The sequence below is a fragment of the Triturus cristatus genome, chromosome 6, assembly GCF_964204655.1.
Source record: "Triturus cristatus chromosome 6, aTriCri1.1, whole genome shotgun sequence".
In the NCBI taxonomy this organism is placed as follows: Eukaryota; Metazoa; Chordata; class Amphibia; order Caudata; family Salamandridae; genus Triturus; species Triturus cristatus.
In genome coordinates this window covers 1,462,938,296-1,462,963,476 of record NC_140589.1, presented here as the reverse complement: position 1 = coordinate 1,462,963,476, position 25,181 = coordinate 1,462,938,296, and the positions used below count along the sequence as shown (strand labels likewise).

The 25,181-nt window shown below is 44.5% G+C and overlaps 1 protein-coding gene across 1 annotated transcript in view; it reads left to right on the top strand.

Annotated features, from left to right (window-relative positions):
- Window positions 1-16,784, top strand: part of LGALSL (galectin like) — a 50,073-nt gene extending 33,289 nt beyond the window's left edge. The window contains exon 5 of the mRNA XM_085612531.1: window positions 14,909-16,784. Coding sequence (XP_085468657.1) covers window positions 14,909-15,052 — 144 coding nt within the window. The 3' untranslated portion in view covers window positions 15,053-16,784. The remainder of the gene's footprint in view (window positions 1-14,908) is intronic.
- Window positions 16,785-25,181: the final 8,397 nt, after the last annotated feature.

The following is a 25,181-nucleotide window of genomic DNA, read 5'->3' as shown; positions in this document are numbered from 1 at the left end:
GCAGACACAGTATTCGGATATTTTAGAAAAACTGATTTATTGCAAATTCACTAGACTCATTTATAGTTTACTTTGCTCTTAAGCAAGGCATTTCTGAGCTATTCTGTGTTTTCAGTGGGATGACAATTTTTCGGAGGAGGGAGGTGGTCTCCGAAAGGGATGTGACATGGCCAGACAAGCATAACTGATTATATCATATATTAGAGGTATGGCTTATGTAATTATAAGCTTACCTAATACCTGTAAATTAGAAACCAGTGCTTGACACAGCTAGCCATCTGACCAGTATTTTGGTACCTCTGTGTTTTGTTACTGTATCTAAACACCACACACACACACACATCAATGGGCTACAATAAACGGACGTATGGACTTTACCCATGCTTGTTGGCACTGATTTTTACCAAATATCAGATAAATGAGTTACCACTCTTAGCACCAGGAAATCCATTGCTGGGTAAAAACTTGCTTTATAAGTCTTTAATTCTTTCAGTCCCCTTCACAACACTATATTCCTTCTCTGCATTAGTCACTTATGCCTTTTCTCTCCACACATCCTTCTGAAGTCCCTCCATGTGCATATCTCATACTTCATTTCCATCCTCTCCATTTCTGTATTTCACTCTCGACTTACACTTGTGATTGTGAGTGAAGCTTGTACTATTGCTCTCATTGCTATATCCGTGTCACGCGCCCAGCTGGTCTCAGTGCTGCTCTTTTGTGTTGCACGCGCGTGTGTTAGGAAGCTCAGAGCGCTGAGGCCTATCTTCCTGATCTGTGATTGTGAGTAAAGCATGTACTATCGCTCTGTGTGTTTACGTGAAGCTTGCACTGAAGCTGTCTCTACTGTACGTGTTCTGGTGTGTTGGAAGCCCAGGCTGGCTGCTTTTCTCTTGTCTGTCTTGTATCAAGACCCTGCTGGACTATGGGGTGAAAGAAAGCTTGAATAAGCAGCTACCTGTGTTATGACATCTCTTTATTAATGTAATAACTGCACTTTCACAATTGCTTTATTAACCTTCCTGCTTTCTCAAATTTGCTTGAAAATGCACCATTTCTACATTTTTTTCAAACTTTTCCCAGGGGTGTAACACCCCCGAACCCTACTTAGGTTGTTCGGGCTCGTTCGCTACGCAAGCTCGCTGCATTTCAGTTTGACAATCATTTTACGCTCACCACTTTCAAATTCCACCAGCCGCCACTGGTACGAAGGTAGATTGCGATATTTATAGACTACCTGTATATCTTTCTAACATAACTGCAACTCCTACTGCAACGCACTTGAATAACTTGCTGCCTTCTCTTCTTCTTTTGTAATTTTTCCTTGTTTTTATTATTTGTCAGTATTTTTATGATCATTAATATTATTATTACTGTATTTATCAATTCTTTATTCTTTTCCTGAAAATTCAATAAAAACTATTTGAGATATATACTTTTTTTTTTTAAGGGAACTCCAATGCTAGCCTATGAGAGTAGTAGGCCTCACAGTAGTGAAAAACAAAATTGGCTGTTTGTCACTATCAGAACATGCAACACATAAAAGTGCATGTTCTACCTTTTACTTAAACTGCACCCTACACAAAGGGCTACCTTAGGGCCTACCTTAGAAGTGCCCTGTGTGTAATAAAAAGGAAGTTTAAGGCTTGACAAGTTGTTTTAAATGCCAAGTCGAAGTGGCAGTAAACTACACTCAGAGACCCTGCTTTGACAGGCCTGAGAGAGGTTTGAAATGCTACTTCTGTACGTGGCGCAATCAGTGTTGCTGGCCCACTAGTAGTATTTAATTCACAGGCCCTGGGTAAATGGTATACCACTTTACAAGGGACTTACAACAAGTAAATCAAATATACCAAACAGGTGTAAACCCATTACACCATGTTTAGAAAAGAGAGCACATGCACTTTAGCACTGGTTAGCAGTGGTAAAGTGCCCAGAGTCTGAAAGCCCACAAAAAGAAGGTCAGAAAAATAGGAGGATGAAGGCAAACTGTTTGGCGGTAAGCCTGCAAAAAGGGCCATTTCCAACACCAGGGACCTCTTTCCTGCAGAAAAGATCCTGCCAGGTGGGAGCACAAATGTTTCTTCCTGCCCACATGCTCGCAGGCAGGGTAACATAGAATTGCTCCCACCCAGTGGGAGCCGAAAGAAAAGTTGCTTTCGCCGGCTGTGAGCAATGCCGACTGCTGCTGCACCCGAGATGAGTGCTGGTAGGGCAGCTATGGGCCTACCTCTGCAGCCCCGAAAGTTGACAATGTTGTGAGGTGCCCCAGGTGTACAGTAAGGCCCTTCAGTGATACCAAAATTGAAGGTCATGTTGCCAACTGCTGTTTGGCCCAATGGAATGGAGCTGCTTGCAGGGAGTCAATGGTGCCATAGAGGTCATGGGGCTCCCTCCATGGCCCCCAAATAAATCAAAATTGCAAAAACTGAGTCCGGCTACAGCATGGCCCCATTGCATGGAGTTTGTGGGCCACAGGGAACTGGGTTTCACCCCGCAACCGCCAACAAAAGCTGTGGGTGTCCTGGGTGGGACTGGGACACCCACGAAAAAGAACCACATTTTTAAAAAGCACACTGGGGTAATAATAAAGGAGCTTGCGGAGCCGCTCATTTATTATTCACAGCTCCTGGCAAGGGGCACACTATAAGCCTCTACAGGGGCTATTTTAAACACATTTGGATGCATGGTGGTGCCACAATCTGGGCTGAGGCGCCACCAGCATGTTTCATAAGTGTTGTGGGGAGCTGCAGACAGTGGCGTAGGTAGTCTTTATGGCAGCTCCTGCGTTTGCTGCCTGCGGCGGCTGAATTTAAGGGCAGAATGGTGCGGGCAATGCCTGCAGCGGTCACTCCATGACTGCGGCCACAGGTAAGAGCGGAGGGGTGCTGCCCCCAAAACTCATGCAACTCTGGGCGGACCGAACCCCCACCCCCCCTTGCTACACCACTGGCTGCAGCAGCTCCCCACAACTATGTTTCCTGGGGTCTATATAATATGACCCCAGGAAAAAGTATTGATATTTTTAAGCTTTTCCTAAGCTGGAGCTTTTGCCTTCAGTTTGGGAGTACAGGGACCCCTTCTAGTTAGTCTTATGGCTGCATTATATGGCCTGAGGACCTTAGAAGTGTAAGAAAAAAAGACTGACACATGTTTAATGTTGTTTTGACTATAAATGCTTTATTTAAATGCTCTTTGACAAAACCAATAGGCTTGCCTTTTATATATTGACAGTGACTTTCATTGAAAACACTTGAAATGCACAGAAACAAGTAGTTTAATGTAACAGTTGTACTTAGGTATTCAAAAAATCCTTAGATGTTCACTGAAAAAAGCAAAGGTTTATTTATTTTTATTTTTTCTTTAGTCCTCATTACACCATGGCTACTGCACTCTGGGCTGGTTGTAGACACCCTCGATCCGTCTGTGGTTCAAGCAGTTTCTGACTCATACCTTCCACGGCACTGCTCTATTATAAAGGGGGAGGGGCTGAAAACCCCCACCACCTAATCCATGGCTTGATGTAATCATTGGACCAGTTATCAGTGTTTATGAGCCACCTGTAGGCTTATCCTCGAGCCCTTTCCTGACCACTTTACAAAGTCCTCCCACATTTCTGCGGACCTTCGTGGGATCCCCTTGGTATCTAAGTTACATATCCATTTAACCACACTTAACCAGGCGATTGAATTTGGGGGGTGGGGATCCAACCAGTGTTTACAAATCTTTCGCCTAGCTAGGAGTAACAAATAAAATAGTAAACTCCATTGCTTACTATTTAGAGCCTGTTGGGAGACATAATCCACCCCGAGAAGCACCAATATTTCGGTTAAGATTATATGTTCTGCTAAAATGGCCCTTATGGTGGCTTCTACAGTCTTCCACAATTCTTTTAATTCTAGGCATGTATAAAAGACATCGACATCATTGGCCCTTGGGTGGTTTCATCTTTTACAACTAGGAACAGGCTGTAGCACAAACTTGGCTAGTCTTTGTGGTGTCCAATCCAACCTATGGATGACAAAAAAATGATGGCGCTTAAAGTTAGCTGGTGTTACTGTGGCATAAAGTAATTTCACAGAGTCTATCCACAGAGATTGTATGCTGCCCTCCTGCAATATATCTGTCCAGTCCTCCGAGAGGTCCTTAATTTTTTCTTCTTCTGCATCTGAAAATTGTCTGTACCATTTTGCCACTACCTTAGCTTTCTGACTGGTATCCTGGAATTACCGCCGACTTTATCCACTGCAGTCAGAGCCCATGAAGTAAGCTGCAAGTACTTGAACCTGGAAAGCCTATTGCCTGTCCTAATGTTCAATACCTCCGAGGGGACCAATCCTCCTGTTGTTATCAAGTCTCCCCATTTCGTTATCCCCACCTGTTTTAAGGGCAAGCTAGGGCATCTTCTAGTCATTCTGGCATTCCCGGGGATTCCCAAATTGGGGCAAATTCTGAGAAGTAGCCAATCTTTAAAGTCCGTCTCACTGCCAGCCAAAGACTTAAAGCTGATTTTAAAACCTTTAACCTTACTTTTTTTTTTTAAATTGTGCTCCAAATTTATATAAGAAGGCTCCTCCCAAATCTTTATTCATTCCTCCCAATATTAAGCCCCAGGTAGTGTTCATGGACTCCCCAGCCAATATACGCATTTTTTAAAAATTGAAAGGCCATGCAATAAAGTCTGCGATCTGGTAATCCTAACACCTCCTTCTTAAGGCTACTTCTTAGTTTTTTCCAAGAGAGACGAAACCCCCGGGATGCCCAGGTAAAACTAGATATTTTCCCGTGTATTTTGTTAATTTCATCCTTATGGAAGCTGAGTGGTATGCAGTTAAAAAAGTATGTTAACTTTGGGAGAACAGACATTTTTATCAAATTGACCCTCCCATATATTGACATGGGTAAGTTCTTCCACCTAGCTAGTCGTTTATCTACCTCCTTCATCACTCTTTTCAGATTACGAGAAGGAATCTCATCAATTTTATCCGCAATTATTATCCCCAGATATTTAATCTCTGAACAGACTCTGCCACCCCACCATGTTCCAACACATTACTTCTGTTTTTGAAATATTAACTGAAGTGCCCTGAATTAGGTTGTCAGTTGTTCTATCTTAATTAATGTTTGAGCTGGGTCAGAAGTGTAAATTACCAAATCATCTGCATATAGTGCAATTTTACTGTGCGTTGGAAACTGGTAGATAGGGATAATCTGCTCATCTGTTCTTAACATGTGCGCTAGAGGTTCGATGTATATATCGAAGAGATGAGGGGACAAGGGTCAACCCTGTCTCGTCCCTCTATAGATTTTGAAGCTCCCTGTCAGGGAGCCATTTAAGAGAATTTTGGCCATGGGGTGCTCGTTTAGTTTTTGTACTGCCCGAATAAAATCAGTACTGAAGCCCATTGTGCCTAAAACAGCCCAAAGAAATACCCAGCTGACACGATCAAAAGCCTTGGCGGCATAAATAGTGATCACCGCCAACTGGATCGATCTCGCAACTGCTAGATCTATAGTCCCTATTAATGACAGTGTGAGTTCTTGTATTTGTCTCTTAGGGACAACGCCTATCTGGTCTGTATGTATTAGCTGGGGGGCCACCTTGGCCAGTCTCCCGGCCAATATACCTGTGTAAATTTTATGATCCACATTTAATAAGGAGATTGGTCGATATGAATCGGCCTTCCTCGGATCCTTAGCCGGTTTTAGGATCAAAGTGATTATGGCCTCATTCCACGAGTATGGAATCTATCCTTCCTCCTTATAAACAGAATTAGAGAGAGCCACCATTTCCGGTACTATCTCCTCTACTATCAACTTGTAGACCTCGACCAGTACAGAATCAGGGCCTGCCGCCTTACCGTTCTTCATGTGTTTAAGTTGCTCTCACATTTCCTCTTCCGTATTTGGGGCATCAACCCCGTTCCTCCCTTCTGTTGTTAAGGCCGGGAGACCTGTTATTTAACCAGCACTTTAAGACCTCTTCATCCAGGCTTGAGCCTGGCCACCTCTTCTGCTTGTGGATCTATCTAATATTGGGTCTAGAAGGGTATTAAAATCGCCCCCTATTATTATGGGTGCCGTTGCCCCAGCTAATCTTAATTGCATATCTACTATGTACTGGGGGTCGTCCGTATTCGGACCATAAAAACCAGCGCACACAAAATCAGAACCCAAACACTTAAGAGTGGCCTTGACCCATCTACCTGAACTATTAGTGTTAGAAGCAGTCATCTCCACACCTGACCCTTTCCTAATGAATACTGCAACACCTTTAGAATATTCTAGTTGGTCTGATGCTACATAACTCCCTACCCAACTTTGTTTCAGGTATAACCCCCTGCTCTCACTCGCCGTTAAGTGGGTTTCTTGTATGATACATACTTGGGCTTTAGATTCTTCTAGATACCTCATTACCAGCCTCTGTCTGTATTTTGACCTTAAACCATTTACGTTCCAAGTTGCAATTAAAGCCTTATTGTCCCTCCCTGCCATTTATCTCATAGTGCCACAGTTTCTTGGATCTGAGGATCTCTGGTTCTTTAAGTTAAAAGTAAGCCCTGGTGATGTGTCTGATACGGCTAATGAGGACTTATTTTTTATTTTCTCCTGCTGCGCCCCACCCTGTGCACCCTTAACCCCCTTTATCACCCCCATAGGAACCCTCCCCAGATTATCCGGCATAAAGCCTATTGAACCGTCGAAGGAAGGAGACTTATCTGTAGTCATAGCTGAGCCTCCCCCTCACCCCCCTAGTATTAATAACTGTGTGTCCCTATTACATTTGTTACAATTATATGTTTTATCTCCTTTTTTTTAAAACTTTTATTTTCACCCTTATTAGCTCACCCATAGGTTAAATTGACGGACTCGTTTTCTCAGGAGCACCCCCCTTTCCCTATGAAATCAATCAGACTATCTGCCTCTTCTATGGACTGTATATTGTGCAGTTGGTTATTCCACATAACGCGGAGCATAGTTGGAAATTTTAATTGAACCTTAGCCCCCAGATTATTATTATTATTTTTTTTTTTTTTTTTTTTTTTAAACCTTTATTTCTTCAAGAATCTGGACACAGCTATTCAGCCGACAACCAGGAGGTTCGGCAGCTTCGATAGGAGAGTACAAAGAATCGTCCACAGTACATTGAAGGAGCAGTGAGAAGGTTCCATTTTTAATAATTACAAACACACAACAAACCCCAGCAAGGCAACAACACTGAATGCCCACGGTGATAGCCCCTCAGGGGGAGCCGGACCCCAATCGTCTAATAGTCACAGTACTATGATAAGAGGAAAAAGGGGGAAAAGCAGAGGCCCAAGAAGTCAATTAACCATCACATCTGCATACTGAGCTGGAAAGAAGGTCAAGAAGAAAGCTGTTCCTCGGGGGGATCCAGATCAGGGGCAAGACATATTCCCCCCCTGTATTGATTCCACCGCCCCCAGATGGCATGCCACTTCCGAGGGCGGCCTCTGGCACAATATACTGTCTTCTCCCTGAGCATACTCCAGTCCATATTTTCTTTCCACGCAGTTAACGTGGGGGGCCCCCCGGAACCCCACAAGCGCGCGATGTCCCTCTTAGCAACCATGTTACCCAGGGTCACCCACTGGGTCTGTGCCTCATCATGGTCAGTGGGCCCCCAGACATTCAGGAGACAACACCGCGCTTCCGGCTGCATAGCAATGCCCGTCACCTCCCCCATCACCGCATGAACTCGCCTCCAAAATTCCGTGATGACACCACATTCCCAGATGATATGTAGGAAAGTACCCACCATACCGCATCCCCTCCTACATAGGCCTTCCTCAGAGAATCCCATATGAACCAGTCGCGGCCCCGTCACATACACTCGATGCAGGATCTTGAGCTGCACCAGCCTCAGACGCGACGGGATCGCAACCTCCTTAGGAGAGGAAACAGCAGACTGCCAGTCCTCATCATCCAACTCGAGTCCGTCCCTAGTCCACTGGTCCCGCAGCCCCAGTAGCATATCAGCCCGAACATTTATCAGTTTCTTGTAGATGAGCGAGATCGTGCTCTCCGGCATATGGCCATCAAGGATCCGGTCCTCCAAAGGCGAGGACTCAGGCACCTTCTCACCCTCTACGAGGACTGACCGCAGGGCATGACGCACCTGAACATATCGAAAAAACTCAGACGCCCCCAACTCATACTCCTTCTGCAACTCTTCAAAGGACTTCACCCTACCCTTAATCAGCATATCTCCAACCCTGGAGATGCCGATCAAGTCCCATTTATCAAACCCTTTCGTATGCCAAAGCCTACCCAACCTTTCAGATTCAAACAACGGGGCAGCTTGGGTGAGCCTATCCTTCCAGCCCAGAGAGTCAGTCGCCATCTTCCATACACGCACCGCCACCCCGGTGGGCCCCGTGAGGGATGAGTCGAGGGACCGCGAGTACAACGCCCTAAGATAGTTCCCACCGCGCAACAACCATCTGTCCATGGCATAACCAGGGCTGAGGGCCGGGCCATAGAAACTGTGGTTAATCGCGGACAACTGGGTGGCCCAGTAATAGCGTCGGATGTCTGGAAGCGCGATACCCCCGTCATACCATGGAAGCGTCAATTTAGCAATCGCTATCCGCGGCCGCCCATCCCACAACAACGTCCGTTGGAGGCTTACAACCTCCCGAAAGTACTTGGCCGGCACCCAATCTAGAGTATTTTGCAATGCGTAGAGGAACCGAGGAAGGGACATCATTTTGAACAAGGCAGCGCGCCCGACTAGGGAGAGCGGCAGCCTCCGCCAGCCCTCAACATCCCGCCGCAGGCGCGCCAGGGGGGGGAGCAGGTTTCTCTCATACCGCAAAGCGGGGTCCATGGAGATAAAGATCCCCAGATACACGAAGCCCTGCTGAGCAATCTGGATCGAACAAGTTCGCGGGACCGGCGGAACCTCACCACTCAGGATGTATAAATACGATTTACTCCAGTTGATGACGAGACCCGAATTCCTACCGAAGGATGTAAGAACGTCACAGACCACTATGAGTGAGTTCTTAGGCGAGGCAAGATACAACAAGATGTCATCAGCATATAGCGAAATGCGGTCCTCGTGTTCGGGCGACCACCGAAGGCCACGTATATCCGGGTGCCAGCGTATCCACGCCGCCAGCGGTTCAAGAGCAAGGGCGAACAACAGAGGCGACAGGGGGCAGCCCTGCCGAGTCCCCCTCCCAAGCCTGAACGGAGTCGATGCCCGGCCATTTACCACCACACTCGCAAGGGGTCCCTCAAGCCCCCAGATTATTAAGCTCCCCCATTCTTTTGCCCAGTTCCCATTGTTTCTGGTCCGTTGTGTGGCATAGATCTGATCTGATTGTGAACGTAAGGTTCTGGATTGTATAGGGACCATTCCTCAGTGCAGCCAACAATATAACTTCCTTAACTGAATATGAGAGAAAATCTATCAAGATTTTCCTTGGCTTCTGGCGGTGTGGATTTCTCTTGAATGGGTCTCTGTGAACCCGCTTATCTCTCCATCCAGGTCAATATCTGGTCCGTCACTCAGGGCCATCTCCGTTAATAATTTGATCACTAACGCTTTAGGATTGGTCCCATCCTCCGCCTCTGGAATATTTAAAAGCCGCAGATTGTTTCTCCGAGAGTGGTTTTCTATTCTTTCCAGATCCTCCCAAAGGCTAGCATTTTCTTTAACTAACGCCTCAACTCCTTTTATGTTATTTGAGATGTTCTTCCGCATTGAGCTTACTTCCTCCTCGAGCTTCCCTGTTCGGGTGGCGACATCATCCAATTTTTGTGCAAGAACCGCTCAAGAGGCTTGGATATCTGCTTGATTTGCCTCTGATGTCTCAAAACGGTTTCTGAGCTCTCCCTTAAGGTCAAGAAGGATAGAAGCCAATGGGACATTTGAGTTTTCTAAGGGAGGCTGGGATTCCACTAAGGATTCCGATTGTACCAACGTGCTTGAAGGAGCTAACCGTTTTTTTGTTTGTACCCTGGGGTCTCTTCCCCCACCCGCCTGCTGCGTCTCCAAAGTCTCTTCATCTTGGAAGATACTAAACCTATTCTGCGTTGCTACTTGAAAATGAGTCCCGGTATCTCCATTATCTTCTCGTTATTCTTGGCCCTCTTGTATCTCCTCTCCTAAGTTAATTACTGACTTAGGGGGCATAATGGGGCTGACCTCCGGCTCTGTCAGTTTATTCTGAAGCCCCCCTGTCGTGCTACCTCCAGTGTCTCCTGATGCCATTACGTGTGTTAGCACTTTATAGTATGCTTTTAATGATGGAGTAAATTTAGCTTGCAAGGGGGAGTTTTTTTTCCCCTACCATGCGGACTCTTCCCCTGGTGTTTTGTGACTTTTCCTACTTTTGTAACCTTTGACGGAGCTCTACCAGCAGAGGTATCTCCAGGGGCCGCCTTAGCCTTAGCTGGAAGTAAACTAAAATTGTGACTTACCCCTGATGAATTCTCCCGAGGGCCCGGGTACGGAGAGTGTACCTCGAAATCCTATCCAGATTTACACCAGAGGACTCACCTCTCTTCTCTGCAGGTGTAAAACTCTCCTTCTCCATTGGGGCTAAAGGTCGTTTAACAGAGTCTTCTTTCAAACGTTTCCCGTTCTTGCCATATTGTTGGGGCCCCTCTAGGTGGTGGATCCGGATTGAATTCCCTCTCTGGTGAGTCAGAGACGCCGTATGCACCGCAAGGAGGCTTGTGCTGACTCTTCCCCTCTGTGCGCGCGCTGCTCGAAGACGCTGCAGCAGTCCCGCTGCCCTTAGCCAAGTCGACGTTCTCCCCGCTTCTCTGAAGCTGGAGTCGCCCTCGCAATTCAGCCGAGTCGATAACATTCAACTTTCGGTGAGTAGAAATGAAAAAGAAGATTTTATATTTTTGCGCCGTCTTTCTGCCGCTCAAAGGGTCATGCCACAAATGGAGAGGCGGGCGGGGGGCGCTCAAACCCTCATAGCTCTCATCTCCTTCCCCGGCAGTCCGCAACCGTTTACCTCGCGGCCGCCATGTTCCAGCTGGTCAGTACTTTGTTGCTGGAAAAAAAAAAAGTAAAGGTTAACGTGACATTATAGTTAGGTGAAAATGTCAGTTAAATCTGATTCTCCAGTAACTTTACCTTCAATAGACCGGGCTGCCACTCCATTATAGATTATATTCTGTCGAACACTAAATCATGGCACTGGATAATTGACTTTAAGATTGAGCCCAGACATGACAGCGACCATAATGCTCTGATCTTAGAATTGGCCTTGCCACATACCGGGCATGTCCCAAAGGGCCAATTTTTGAATACCCCAGGGCCCACCCTAACTAACTGCAGGAGGAGAGTAAGATTGGGTGCCCTATGCCAATCTCAAGATAGACTAGCTTATCTCTCTTGAACCATCATGCCATATCTGGTGGTTGCAAATCAACTGTGCGAGTGTGTAGATCCCACTCGTCTACTCTGTGAAATTGCAGAAAACCACCAAGGCCTAGTGGCGGCCCTGGCTGATAGCTTTTCCTATGTATCACGATCAAAGGAAGCCAGTGCACCCAGGCACCCCTGGTACGATGGCAACTGCCGCAAGGCCAAGAAAACCCTTGTCTCAGCCATTAAACCAAATGATAAGCTGATAATAAAGGCCAATAGGTTATCCTACAAAAACACAATTAAGCTAGCCAAAAAAAATTGGGAAGTAGAAAAATGGGAGAGTTTGAGACATGCTCTAAATAGCAGGGACACGAGGACCTTCTGGAAACTAATAAACACTGATTCCAAGGAGGATAAACCAGCACTCGAACCAAATCTAGGGGTTGAGATTTGGAAGGCTCACTTTCAGTCCCTTTATTCCGGGGTGGAGTGCGATTTAGGGCTAGTAGTAACTCATTGTCCCCAGTCACAGCTAGCTCGCCTGGACAACCCCAAAATTTCCCTAAAAGAGATAACGGCTGCAATTGATCAAGTAATTCCCGCAAAGGCTCCAGGCATAGATAAGATCCCTGGAGATCTCTATCGTACTGAACCTAGTATTTGGGCTCTGTACTTATGGACCGTATTCAATGCTATTCTCCAGGGAATGGAGGGAATGGAGATCCCCACAACATGGTTAGCGGCGGAAATTATCCCGATTTTTAAAAGGGGATCACCCCTCCATCCCGCGAATTATCGTCCCATTAGCCTTATTGACGTCGCACAGAAAAGTTTTTCTTGAGTGCTCTTGGGCCGATTACAGAACTGGATGGAGAAATGTTCCAATCTTAGTCCCTACCAGGCCGGATTTAGAGGAAAAATGTCCACAATTAACCAAGTATGAAAGATTACAATTATTGCACTGGAAAACAGTGATCTTGGAGGGTGGCAGCCTCTATATGATATTTGTGGACTTAAAATCAGCTTTCGATTTAGTTCCCAGAGAGAAACTATGGGTTAATCTATTAGATCTGGGAGCGCCCCTGTACTTATGCCACGTGCTAAAAAGATTACATGAACACAACGTTGCCCAAATCAGATACGGGAAGAATGGAGAGCTCACCGATCATATACCCATAGAGAGAGGTGTACGGCAAGGGTGTGTTTTGGCCTGACCCTCTTTAGTATTTTTATCAATGGCCTAGTGGGGGCCCTGACAGCGGGAGGGGACATAGATGCTCCCAAGTTAGCGGCCACAAGGTATCTGCCTTGATGTTTGCAGATGATACCCTCCTGTTGTCGATATAAGGCACAAGCCAGAGGAGCTGCCTTATATGGGGTGGAAATTTGGGGTCATAGGCCATCTGAACAACTTGCTAAGATCGAGAACTCATTTCTTAGACAACTTTTGGGACTTCCCAAAAGCACACCCCTCACCCCGCTCCGAATGGATCTTGGAGTTAGTCCAATTACACTGGAGGTCGCCCTCAGACCCTTGCTATACTGGCGCCGCCTATGGAGCACCCCAGAGCTATCTATGTATAGAGAGGAACTGAGGGAAGTGGCAAACCTGAGCGGAGCAAGCAAAATATCTTGGCTCACTCACATTAAGAACTCTCTGATATCCACTGGAATGGGAGATCTATGGGATAGTGCTGAAGCCAGATGTCCGTTAACTCCTAGGAAGGTTTTAAGAAGAATTTCAAGGATCATAATTTCAACCTACTAATGAGGGGTCCCAGGACAGGTACACTTACAACATCTATTCTAGAAGTTGAACTGCAATACAGTTTAGAACTTATTATAGACGATATACAGCTGTCTCTTGCCCATAAACTATACTTGCAGTTTAGGCATGGTACACCTCCCCTACGTGCCGTTACTTATAAGTGGGGGGGCAGTTCCACAAAAGATTGTCCGACCTGTAATAACTGTACAGAGACTGACCTACATGTACTGTTTTTTGTCCAGCATATAAGGAAGTAAGACATCACTGGTTACGACAGCTATGTAGGAATCTTGGAACTTCCCACTGTTCACAGGCTTTTAGGATCCTAAAATATGATAGCAGTATGCCCATTGCATATTCAGTGTCCCGCTATCTGTTTTCAATGTGGTGTGTACGCCGAGCAGTTTTAAAGAAAGAGCAAGTTCAACCAACTGATCTTACTTCCTCATCATGACCCGAGGTTCCGCCTTTCTAATATAGTACTTTGTATATCATGATTGAGATACTTGTACTTTTTTAGGATATTTATTACACCTTATATTTTTTTACTGATCAAATATTTTAATGTGTATGCTTATTTTTAATGTCGGAAAAGCTGTACTGATTGCACTGTATTTTTTTTTATGTTTTATTTGTTCTTTTATGGCCTTATTAGGCCAAAATAAAGTATCTCTTGACTTGACTTGAAAATGTCAGTTAATATATACAATTTCAAACTAAAAAAACACTAACATTCTCAAGTTATAGTTATATCACGTAACTATAACTCATGTCCTAAGTTGCCTCACATATTACATCACATGACTTTCTATGACAGCATTGATATTACCCCTACAATATCTGAAATGACATCACTGATGACCGCACCGTGCATGGCAAGAACATGAGTTATAGAAACTTGAGATAACTTTATCTAGTGAATTTCAATGGGGTTTTTCCAGTTTAAACTTTTATGTTTAAACTGATGTTTTCCTATAACTATAATATTAGTTAAACCCCTGTTGTTTCACTGAACACACACACACACACACACTCTCACCAACACTCAAACTTACTTACACATAGACACACAAACAAAAAGATTAGGGAAATGCACATATATCACAGAACGGCTTGATGGATATACCCCCCCCCCCCCATAAAACAAGTAAACAATACTGTTATATAAACAATGCTAAAATCACATGTTTATGAATTCAATTGGGGAGCGGGGGAGGGGTGGTAGCTTTTCCTTCCGAAATGTAGATAACATAACAACATCATAGTAAAAATAGAAACATGTCTCTGTGCATATATATAATATATACACACGTATAGTAGAAAGGCACACATGAAACATATGAATGGGTATTTTTACTATCAAAAACAAAAATAGAATATAAATATATATGTATAGATATTTCTTGTAACTGTGTGTGTAAAATAGGTAGTTTGGGGTATAGTTATAAATGGCGTGTGAATGGAAGTAAATATATTAATAGAAACTGATTTACTTAGAAGACGCTAAGTTTATGTGAAAAGGTCTTTAGTCTGAATAATGCACTAGCTAGAAAAACTATTTTGTTGTTAAAAAGAAATTTGAAAAGTGTTTTTGCTAGATTATGCTTTTGAAAATGATGTTATCACTTGGCACCTGTGAAACTGACCCTGAGAGGATGAATGGGCAACTCAGACTCTTTGCGAGGTCATTTTGGTGAAGAATTACGATTTGCTAGAACATTGTCTCAAAGTTCTGACGTCCTGTCTGCAGTATTTGGTTACTTATTTTTTTCTTCCTGCAGGTGGAAATACTTTGCGAACACCCTCGTTTTCGATTATTTGTGGATGGGCATCAACTCTTTGATTTTTACCATCGGGTGCATACACTGTCGGCAATAGATACAATCCGGATTAATGGAGACCTCCAGCTCACTAAACTTGGCTGAACTTGAGCCCAACACCAAGAAGCTTTGGTGGTCCGGGGGTGTGGCACTGCCAGGAGGAGCAGAGACAGCCAGGGGAGAACAACAGTGAACCAGCCACACTTTCTATCCCTTCCAATGAACAGATGAATTGAACTCTCCTCTTGATGGTACAAAGAGTGATGATGATCATTAACCACACAGACATTTATACCCCAACAAGGCGGCGCATCTCAGATGGCAGCATTTCAGGCCATTCGCGAGTGATTTAGAGTCTTGGACACGGTACAAAGCAACTACCAGTCTTCTTAGTTTCTCAAATATAAACTACAAGTCCACAATCTGTTTGCCTAAAGAGTCAATAGTAATAACTGGTAATGTAATATAACATGCTTTATATCACAAGCACGCTTCCTCCTTACCATGCTAGCACTTGAAGTTACATCATCACAGGTTCCTTGTCTCTTCTCGCCATGCCTTTCATTCAAGACAGGCCTTCGCTCTATCTCCTCCTCACACTCTACCCGACTGTATGTCCAAACCTTCTCTGACTGGTCCTTGCTGGGATTTATGCTTTACGAAGCCAAACTATGAGCAGTTGTTGCAGGTCCTCCTTTCCTACTCTCCTTGCATTGACCTTCGTTTCATTGCAGGGTCTGTTTCTCGGCTCTCATTTCTCTTCTTTCCTCCAATGTGTCACTAGCATTCTGTCTCTCTTCTCTGTTATGCCTCGTTCTCCATACATTAAAAGCTGTCAGTATCCATTCTCCCCAGACTCATCACATGCCCTGCTTCCATTCATTCAGCATCCTATCCCCAGTTCATCACAGGTTTTCTCAGTATTCATCAGTTTATTCCTCTGTTAATCACAGACTCTCTCTTTGCTGACCCCATCCCTTCATTTATAACAGGGTCTTTTTTCACACTTCCTATTCCATTACTTGACTCCAGTCATTTGGAGCTCTGTTCACTCTATCCCTTCATTAATCACAGGCTCTCTATCTCTTCTCACCATGTTGATCCACTTGTCCTTTCTCTCCCTGTCTCTTGCCTCTTCCCTAAGGTTCCTCTCCATTAGTGACAGGCCTGTTTCTACCCTTACACTGTCCCTCCACTCACCACAGTATCTCTCGACTCACCTTCCCTTCAGTTATCAGAGGCTCTCTGTGTACCCTCACCCTGTCCCTCCACCCATCTTACATGCTTTCCTTTTGTTTTTTTGTTTTTCTTTAGGTACTACACAGTATACATATTTATGACATAACATGAAAGTATTATTTCAGCATGGAAGATGACCAACAAGCACAAGTGATAGATTTTAGCCAGGCTATTTGCATAGAATGTAGATTGTTAAATGGTGTTTTGCACAGTGTACTTTATACAATTTTTAATGCTCGTTTCATGCATAAATTATTTATATGATTGTGACTAGAACTAGAATAATGTGCAATGTGGTTGGAAGGTAAATCTATATCAATTATGAATGTAGTAATGTGCGGGGTCCATTGAGTAAAAGTAATACAACACTCAGTGAACCTGCCATTCGGTCTTAAATCCTGGAGCTGGTGATCTGTAGCTTAGATTATGTTGGCAAAAAACATTTTTTCTTATTGTTACCTGCTTCTGTAATGTTTGTTTTTTAATATTTAAAATTCTGCACAGTTGCATAAATGCTGCCATTTTCTAGTTTATAAAAACACAGTCAATGTTTCGAAATGAGAGTATATTCTTAAAAATAAAAAGCAGGATACAAAAACGTTTTATCCTGATGAATGGTGCTCTGCCAACAATCGATCTTCTTTCTCCAGGATGGATATGAAGACGCAGTTTTTCTACTTAGAGTGTTATGCTAATATATCAGACTATCGACTAAAATAGTATATTTGTCGCAAAAATGTGTAGAACTAAAATATTCTGATTGCAAGTCTATGTAGTTAAGCATAGGTTTACTATTTTACTCTACATCAACATACCTTGAATATATATATAATCAAGGTAAGTATATGTGGAGTGTATAATAAACCTATGCTTACCTACACATTCTTACTTTGTCAGGACTTTGGTTGCTGTAGCACAGTATCTAAAACTTCCAATACCATACCCAGTGTTTTTGTCATCAAGAGTGAAAGTCGTAATGCAAGTTTCTGGAGATATTCGCCTTACAAGGAGAACTATCTTGTCATCTCATTTCATTGTTCAGTGAAGTAAATCATGTTCTCACTGCCAGTTGTATGTCATATGATCGAAAAAACTCTCCGGATGCTTAAGATGTCTGAGAAACTAGTTTATTCCTATGTATCTGTGTATTTCTTGGTGCTCAAACTAAGGCATGGCTTGTCAACGCCGGAAATAGGAAAACCTAGTTGGATTTTCACAATGACCATAAAAAGTTGCACGTAATCTATATTGAAATTTATTATATGTCAGATTTTCTCGTACGGATTGATTTGACAGATCCTAAAAACCTGACTGGAATTTACTATAGCCTTATAGCCCGCCGTAGCGGGCTATACCGGCTGTTAAAGGCCCGCTGCAGCGTTAAAGGCCAGAGCCGAAGGCAAGGTACTTTAACAACAGCAGCGGGACTTTAAAAGCCGGTATAGCCCTGCTACGAAGGGCTAAAAGGCTATTAGAACATTCTGCCACTAGAGGGCAGAATATTCTAACAAAACGAAGCCTTCAGGGAGCGCAGGGGATTCAAATCCCCTCCGGCTCCCTGAAGTCTTTGTTCACAGCCAGAGCTGTGAACAAAGACACATTGGAATGTTGGCGCTCCGGGCTTATACCAGCCATTATAAGCCCGGAGCACTCCATTGTTTTCAATGGAGCTCCCAACATTCCAATGTTCTAATATTGGTTAGGTTGCCAAGGCCTGTCCCGAACAAGGTTATAATTGACAGAAAAGAAGCACTCTCGTTCATATCCTGTCTTCATTCATCAGTGAACCTTTTGATGTGCAGTGCACCCTTCAAGACGAAGAGCACTGTGCACCTCTCGGGGTAGTGCATTGTGATGTAAAGTGTTCAGTTACAATTCCATACATTCAACCTATTTCCTCTGGGGGAGGTTGCAAAATGGTCACAGCCCACATTTAATAGAAAGGCAGTCCATGACGTTAGTAACTAGACAGAAACGCACCCAACTTTAGCATCACTCAAAAAGTGTTAGAGTTGTGAGGTATGAATGGTGAAGAAAATAATTCAACCTGTTTCTCATAACTACAAATTAATGAATAAAAAATGCCTAATTTAATTGAGACAACATCTACCAACTTCCATCTCATAGGGAAGACTCGCCCCGAGCAGTAGAGCTGAACGCAAGGCCATAGTTCCTAGCCAATGCTTGCTGTTTCATTTGCTGAAAAATGCTGAGTGTGTGCACCCTCCTTTTAGGCAGCCAGCCTCATGTCTTTGATAGCCCAGGGGCTCCATTCCCAATATTTAAAAGTCAGTGATAAAGAAGCTTTCTCGCCTTTTCTCAGCACATCACAAAGTTGCCAAGTGACAAGCAGCTGCCCTGGCTAGCCACAGCCAAAAGCACGCCTTCTTTCTAAAAAAAGTAAACATGTGGCTTTGATCCTGTTCCATAAGAAAAGACCACATGGCCAGTGGCCAACCTGAGGAATACAAGCCGCAGCTAAGACGCCTATTGTGCCACACCAATGACCACCATCAAGGCGCTTTCTTGAGTCTATCAAATAGCTATGTTATTCTTCTTGCAGAAAACGGGAGTTTCATTAATGTGTGAGTCTGAGAGCAAAAGATGAATAGTACATCGCAATGCATTAACAGTCCACAAACCCGCTATCTTTCCCATCACTTGTTGATTTTATACTGGCTTTTGACGAAGTACAGTGCTCCGCTAACTTTTGGCTAGGTTTGTGATATAGAAATACCGCATACATACATACATACATATATACTTACCAAAATAAAACAGTCCAGTTCTAAACCTATCTTGCTTGGTGACTGCATTTTCCATGTAAATTTATTTATTTAAATACAAGTTTCATTAACTTACAAAGCATTTAACAAAATGAAATTAGCATTAATAATTACTTTACAATTTGTACTGTGGAAGTGTGCTATCTGATCGTAATCTGCAAAGACCTATACTGTATATACCCCACCCTTCCCTTTGTGTTTCCGAAAATATTGAATTTATATTTCACATACACGGGAATAAATTATGTCACAAAGCTGTACATTCTTTTACTTGAGGTACACGCTTTACATTTGCCACAACTACTAGCATTAGAATTGCACTTGCTTAGCCTCTAAGCCAAGACAAAAAGAGCCCCAGATATCCTGAACTAGTTCTTTCCTTTTCTGTCATGTGTGCCAAAATAACGTAAAATTTTTTATTTACCTGTATAAGGATCAATAGGATTACTGTTCTCACTTTAGGGATGGTTTCTTTTTTTTTTGTAATTTTTTTAATTATCATTTGCAAACTCTTGGTGCATAATAGAAAACACAATATGACCACCGTTTTACCCCCAATAAAACACCCACACCCGCTACACAATTAAATACCAGAAAAATTAATCACTATTGCCATACCATATATCATAGTGAAATCAATCAAATTCATACAGTTGATGCCAGAAGTGACAGAAAGAGAAGAAACAAAGAAAATATAAGCCAATCCATTAGGGACAAGCAAAGTGCCTAGGCGCTTATATAAACGCAGGATTAAAGTGCATCATGCCTAACCTCAACAACTCCTGATGTCAACCCAGTCTAATAGCGGGCCCCACCTCCTCAGTCCCTTCCTTTTGTTACGAATCCCCTTCCTTAGGAAAATTGCCTTCTCTAAATTATAAACAGCTAGCACCCTGGCTAGCCACTGTTCGAACACTGCTTTGTCGCTATCTAGCCTGGGTGCGGCGATACATAGACGAAAAACAGTCATAGCAATAAATCTCATCTCTCTGCCTCTTGCCGGCCTCTGATATTCAGATACTCCCAAGAGGATGGCTGTAGGGGATAGAATTACCTGAATATTCAGTTTATTTGACAGGAATTCTGTTATCTGGATCTTAATAGTGGATAAGGACAAGCAAGTGGGCAAAGATATGCACAATATCAGCACCCCTAAGATGACAGCTAGGGCAACGAATGCCTTTGCCATCCCCCCCCCCATTTGATACTCCTACTAGGGGTATAGTATAAATTAAAACATGTTTTGTAATATTTAACGTGTAGTTTGGCTGATATGAATGATATCTGAGCAAGAGAAAAGGATTCCCAGAAGCAGGCGTCTGAGATGGTCAGTTGTTCTTGCCATCTCTGCGAATTCTTATCTATATCATCCCTCATGTATTTGTAGAGGAAGGAATAGATAAATCCTATTGAGGGTTTGCGTTCAGCTACCAAGGCATCCACCAAATTGCACTGTTGAAATCCAATTGCCCAACCAGTCTTGCGAAAAAGAAAATCCCTTACTTGTAAAAACTTTAAAAAATCCTATGGCTAAGACCAAATTCTTCTCTAATTTCTTCTTTTTTTTTTTTTTTTTTTTTTTTTTAAAACCTTTATTTGTGCATAGCAAAAGAACAAATACGGGCCTACAACCATCAGGCCGGCCACAAAACAGTTAAGCACTGAGACAAACATTACATCCCCTGTGCATCAATGGTCAAGATTGGCAACGATTCAGGAGTTATACACTGGAAAGATCCTTGACACCAGGGGAAGGAGAAGTGAAGGTTAATTTTAAGGTTTTCAAAATAATTTTATCGAGGAAAAAGTCAGTAGAGGATAGAACCAAGGAGATTCGAGTCCGCAAGATGGCTCCATCACACGGGAGAGCAGCAGCATCATTAAAAACGGCCATAGAAATCTCAGACAGTGAGGCGATGCAGTTATATAACAGGATAGTCACATGAGTAAATACGCACCCCTCCAAAGCCGCCCCCACTCAATCCACCCCACACCCGGACCCCGAATCGGAAACAAGGACAGCGCAGAGACATAGAAGAAAAGGCCCATAGAACTAAAAAGAAACAGTAAATTACCCCCCCACCCTACACCAATGCGGAGGCTACGGCCTGCCCCCCCCCCCAGCATAGTGCCTGTCGCCCAATGAACCCGAAATATAGACAAGAGAGAAAGTAGGAATAAAGGAAAGAAAATAAGAAAACAAAGAAGAAAGCGGGGAGGAGCCCACGTAACCTCGGAGCGCCCGAAACCACCGGCCAACTACGCCTCCACACACTGAGAACCCACTACGCCCGAAGGCGGTCGTGTGAAGATCACTTGTCACAACAATATAATGAAGGCAGACAAATCGCGACGAGTGCGCACAACATATGCAGACAGTTCCAGTCCCAGTCCAGCCCATCCGTGAAACCATGGTGATAGAAATCAATCTAGCCCTGGCCCGATCGCGGGCGTAAGATTAGACTAGCCCCCACATGTAGGCCCCGCAGCCCGTGCAGACAAAGACAATATGGCCGCTTGGGAGAAGATGGAGAAGTAGAGTCACAAAATGGCCGCCGATCATCTATTGAGGACCCCTTGTGCACCATATAAAATCCAGACCTGGCCTGTAAAGTACAGGGGTTCCACATAAAAGAAGCCGTAGGCCACCGTGAACGGTTCCTCGAGGACGTCAGGTGTCGCTCAGCTGGATACTCTTGCGGGCGCGGTGAGGCAGGCAACAACAAAGCAGGCAGCAATGAACGGGGAAACAAAGTGTCTACAATTGAGCAGGAGATCGATTGATCCTGGGTGCCGGGAAAGCCAGATGCAGACACCAGTGTAGCACGATTATACCCAGTCGTTGCGTCCCCGCAAGAGGACAGAAGCACTGGCAGACCCACGTCTTGTTGAGAACCAACAGGGCGCTCACGACCCGCAGCCGACAGTATGGAGTCGAACCGCTCACTCAGCGTTTGCAAGCCAACACACAATTGCAGACGAAAGTCCCGCAGGGCAGCCAGAACGGAGCCGCATGTCAGCGGAAGCTGCGCCCCCACATCGGCAGCAATCCGGGACGGCACTGTGGAGCTGGAGTCTGGTAGAGGGAGGGCGAAGCGGGCAGCGGGCGAGACCGGAGCATCACCCCCCAGCAGCGAGCAGGCAATCAACGCCATGTTTTACCGCTGAACGGTACAGTGGCCAGGGGGGGGGGTCGTAACAAGGAGGCAATTCCCCGCAGGTCTGCGCCGCAACAGGTGAAAGCCAGCAGTCGCTTCCCCTCCCTCGGACTCTCTTTGCAGCCGACTAGGCAATAGAAGAAGGGGGTCTGCAGCCTTCCACAGCGCGGGCCACAGAGCGGGGCAGGAGACCCGCCACACCGGGGCTTACCCTATAGCTCCAGCCCGTCAGGTGAAAGGTGAGGGAGGTGTCCGGGCGTCTCTCCCCCGGCTCGTCTGGCGACAGTCCGTGGTGTGAGGCGGGATCGGGGCCGCGGGGCTCAGATTTGCGCCGGGGGTCCAGTGACTGCGGAGCTTCCAGGGGGCCGGCCAAGGCCACAATGGAGCAGGGGTCCAGCGCGGAGAACAAAGGCACCAAGAGCTCCGGCATCCGGGCGGGCTTAGACTCCGGGAAAGCGGCGGCGCGGTCAGCGCGTCGTCGCGCACGTTGCACCTCGAAAATCGGAGAGGATAGGAATCAGGATGATAGTCCGAGGCCAAGGGCCGGCGGAGCCGGGCGCTCAAGCGTCTGCTCCGGTCGCCATCTTGGCTCCTCCTCCCTTCTCTAATTTCTTGAAATGGTTTTATCCCTCTACCAGAGAAAAACAGGTTCACCTTGTTTAAGCCAATGTTAACCCATCGTGACATATATTGATCCAAAAAGATTCCTGGGATAATTAGATTATCCTTTAGAGGGTGTAAAAATTAAGTTGACCCAAACCCATGAGTTTACGGACTGTAGTCCAAATCTCAAAAGCATTCCGCAAGGTCTTAAAACGAACACACTTGAAATAGTTTAGTTCAATTTCCCTTCATAAGTTCCCCCACACCCCTTCACCTATCAATAACTCAAATAGAGAGGAAAAATAGACAGCACCTGCTGGCCACAAAGTTTTCTCTGATAATAGAGGTCCAAAATTCTGTAGCACCGTAGCCCATTAATACAACTTTAGAATCTTCAGGGAGCGTCAAAGATTTCATGGCACGCCTGGGTTTGGAATACGCCCACACAAATCGGGAAATTATTTCATTTAGCTTTGTGAACCACAGATTGCCTATTCCTAACAGAATAGCCCCCAAAAAATAAAGAATCTTAGGGAAAAAAATCCTATTAATAACATTGCATCGTCCTGCCAGGGATAAATGCAAAATATTTAGCCTCTGCAGATCTTTCTTAGATCTTTCAATCAAAGGCTCAAAACTATTCCCTCTAATACAATCCACAACAGGCGTGATAGCAACTCCCAAGTATGTTGCACTCGTAGCCACCCATGAGTCCTGCCAAGATGACATACTATTTAACAAAATTACAGTGTTATCCCTATTTAGCGAGTAACCCGAGATATGTCCAAATTCTCCTGCTTCTTTCTCCATTTTCACCATTGCCGTAGGAGGGACGGGCATAATTACGGCGATGTCCTCAACGTACGTGAGTATTTTAGTATCCCACCCGTTATATGTCATGAAGATCTTTACATTGGATTCTAGCCTGCGGATAAAAGGGTCAATATAAAGGAAGAACAGCAATGGGGATCAGGGACAACCTTGCCTTGTCCCTCTTAGAATTGAGAATGACTCTGAGAGTTCCCCAGCCACAAACACCCTGGCCTCTGGTTTATAATATAGCACCTTAAGTGCTTGCCTAAATTCGGGCCCTATATTTATTTGTTCGAGCACTTTCCACAGGTAGCCCCAGGAGACCCTATCAAAAGCCTTCTCGGCATCTAACAAAATTAAGGCCATAGTGTCTCCTGCTACCTGGGCGGCATCGAACAACGTTATTACCCGCCTAATGTGGTCTATAGTGCTTTTCCCATGTATAAATCAATGTTGCCGTCCACTTACTACTTTACTAATGACAGGGACAAACAGGAAGCTAAGATTTTAGAATATATTTTAGTGTGCCCATTGATAAGCGTGATCGGCCTATAAGACCCGAGCTCCATAACAGACTTGTTTATTTTAGGGAAAACTACTATCTTTGCTTGAGACCATGAAAGAGGAGGTTTATTACCTTAAAAAATATGCTTAAACAGTCTCCCAAGGCAGTCCCTAAGCTCCGATGCAAATGTTCTATAGATTTCCGTTGGAATGTCGTCTTCACCAGAGGCCTTCCCGGCTGCCAATGAGGAAAAAGCAGTTAAAATCTCTTCCCACGGGGGGAATCCCTTCCAGCCCTGCCTGATCTTCATCAGATTTCATGATTACACTTAGATCTAAATAATAAAAGATGTCATCCTGATCCCCGTACCAGTTTCCAGATACAATTTCTGGTACAATCCTTTATATGCAGATCTTATACCCATTGGACCGGAAATTATGCCCAGGTCTGGGTCCCTAATCTCCCTGACTTCATTCTGGCCAATATTTTGCCTGGTCCTTATAGCTAGCGTGCGCCCAGCTTGTTCTCCATATTCATAAGCTTGCTCGCTACAAACTAAAAAGTTTGCTGCTGTTTTTTTTTAATTGCAATATTGTTATAGCTGCTTTATCAATCATGACCCCTATCTGTGCTTCCTGACAATCGCCCCCTTGTTGTGCAGCAGTTATTAATTTCTCTTCTTCGAGGGATAGTAGGTCATATAGCTCTTGCATCTTTTGCTTTTCCTTCCTTACCCTAGTTAGCGAGAATTGGAGAGTTTTTCCCCGAATCCCAGCTTTTAATGTGTCCCAGACTATTTCTAGGGAAGTGCTACCAAGATTTTCACTAAGCAACATTACTATCCAGGTTTTCATGTGAGTTAAATATTCTTCATTTACCAATAATGCCAGCTCAAAACTCCTTTGACTGCCTTTTCTACGGGGCACACCCTCCTTGATTACCAAGACTAGAGGGTTGTGGACAGGCATGACCCGAGAGAAGATTTCAATATCACAGTCTTGAATTATAGCATGTGAAACAAGGAAAAACTCAAGACGGGCGTGTGACTGATGGGGTGAAGAGAAAAAGGTAAAGCCATGTTCAATTGGCTTCCTACTCTGCCATACATCCATCAGAGTGTGATCTTTACA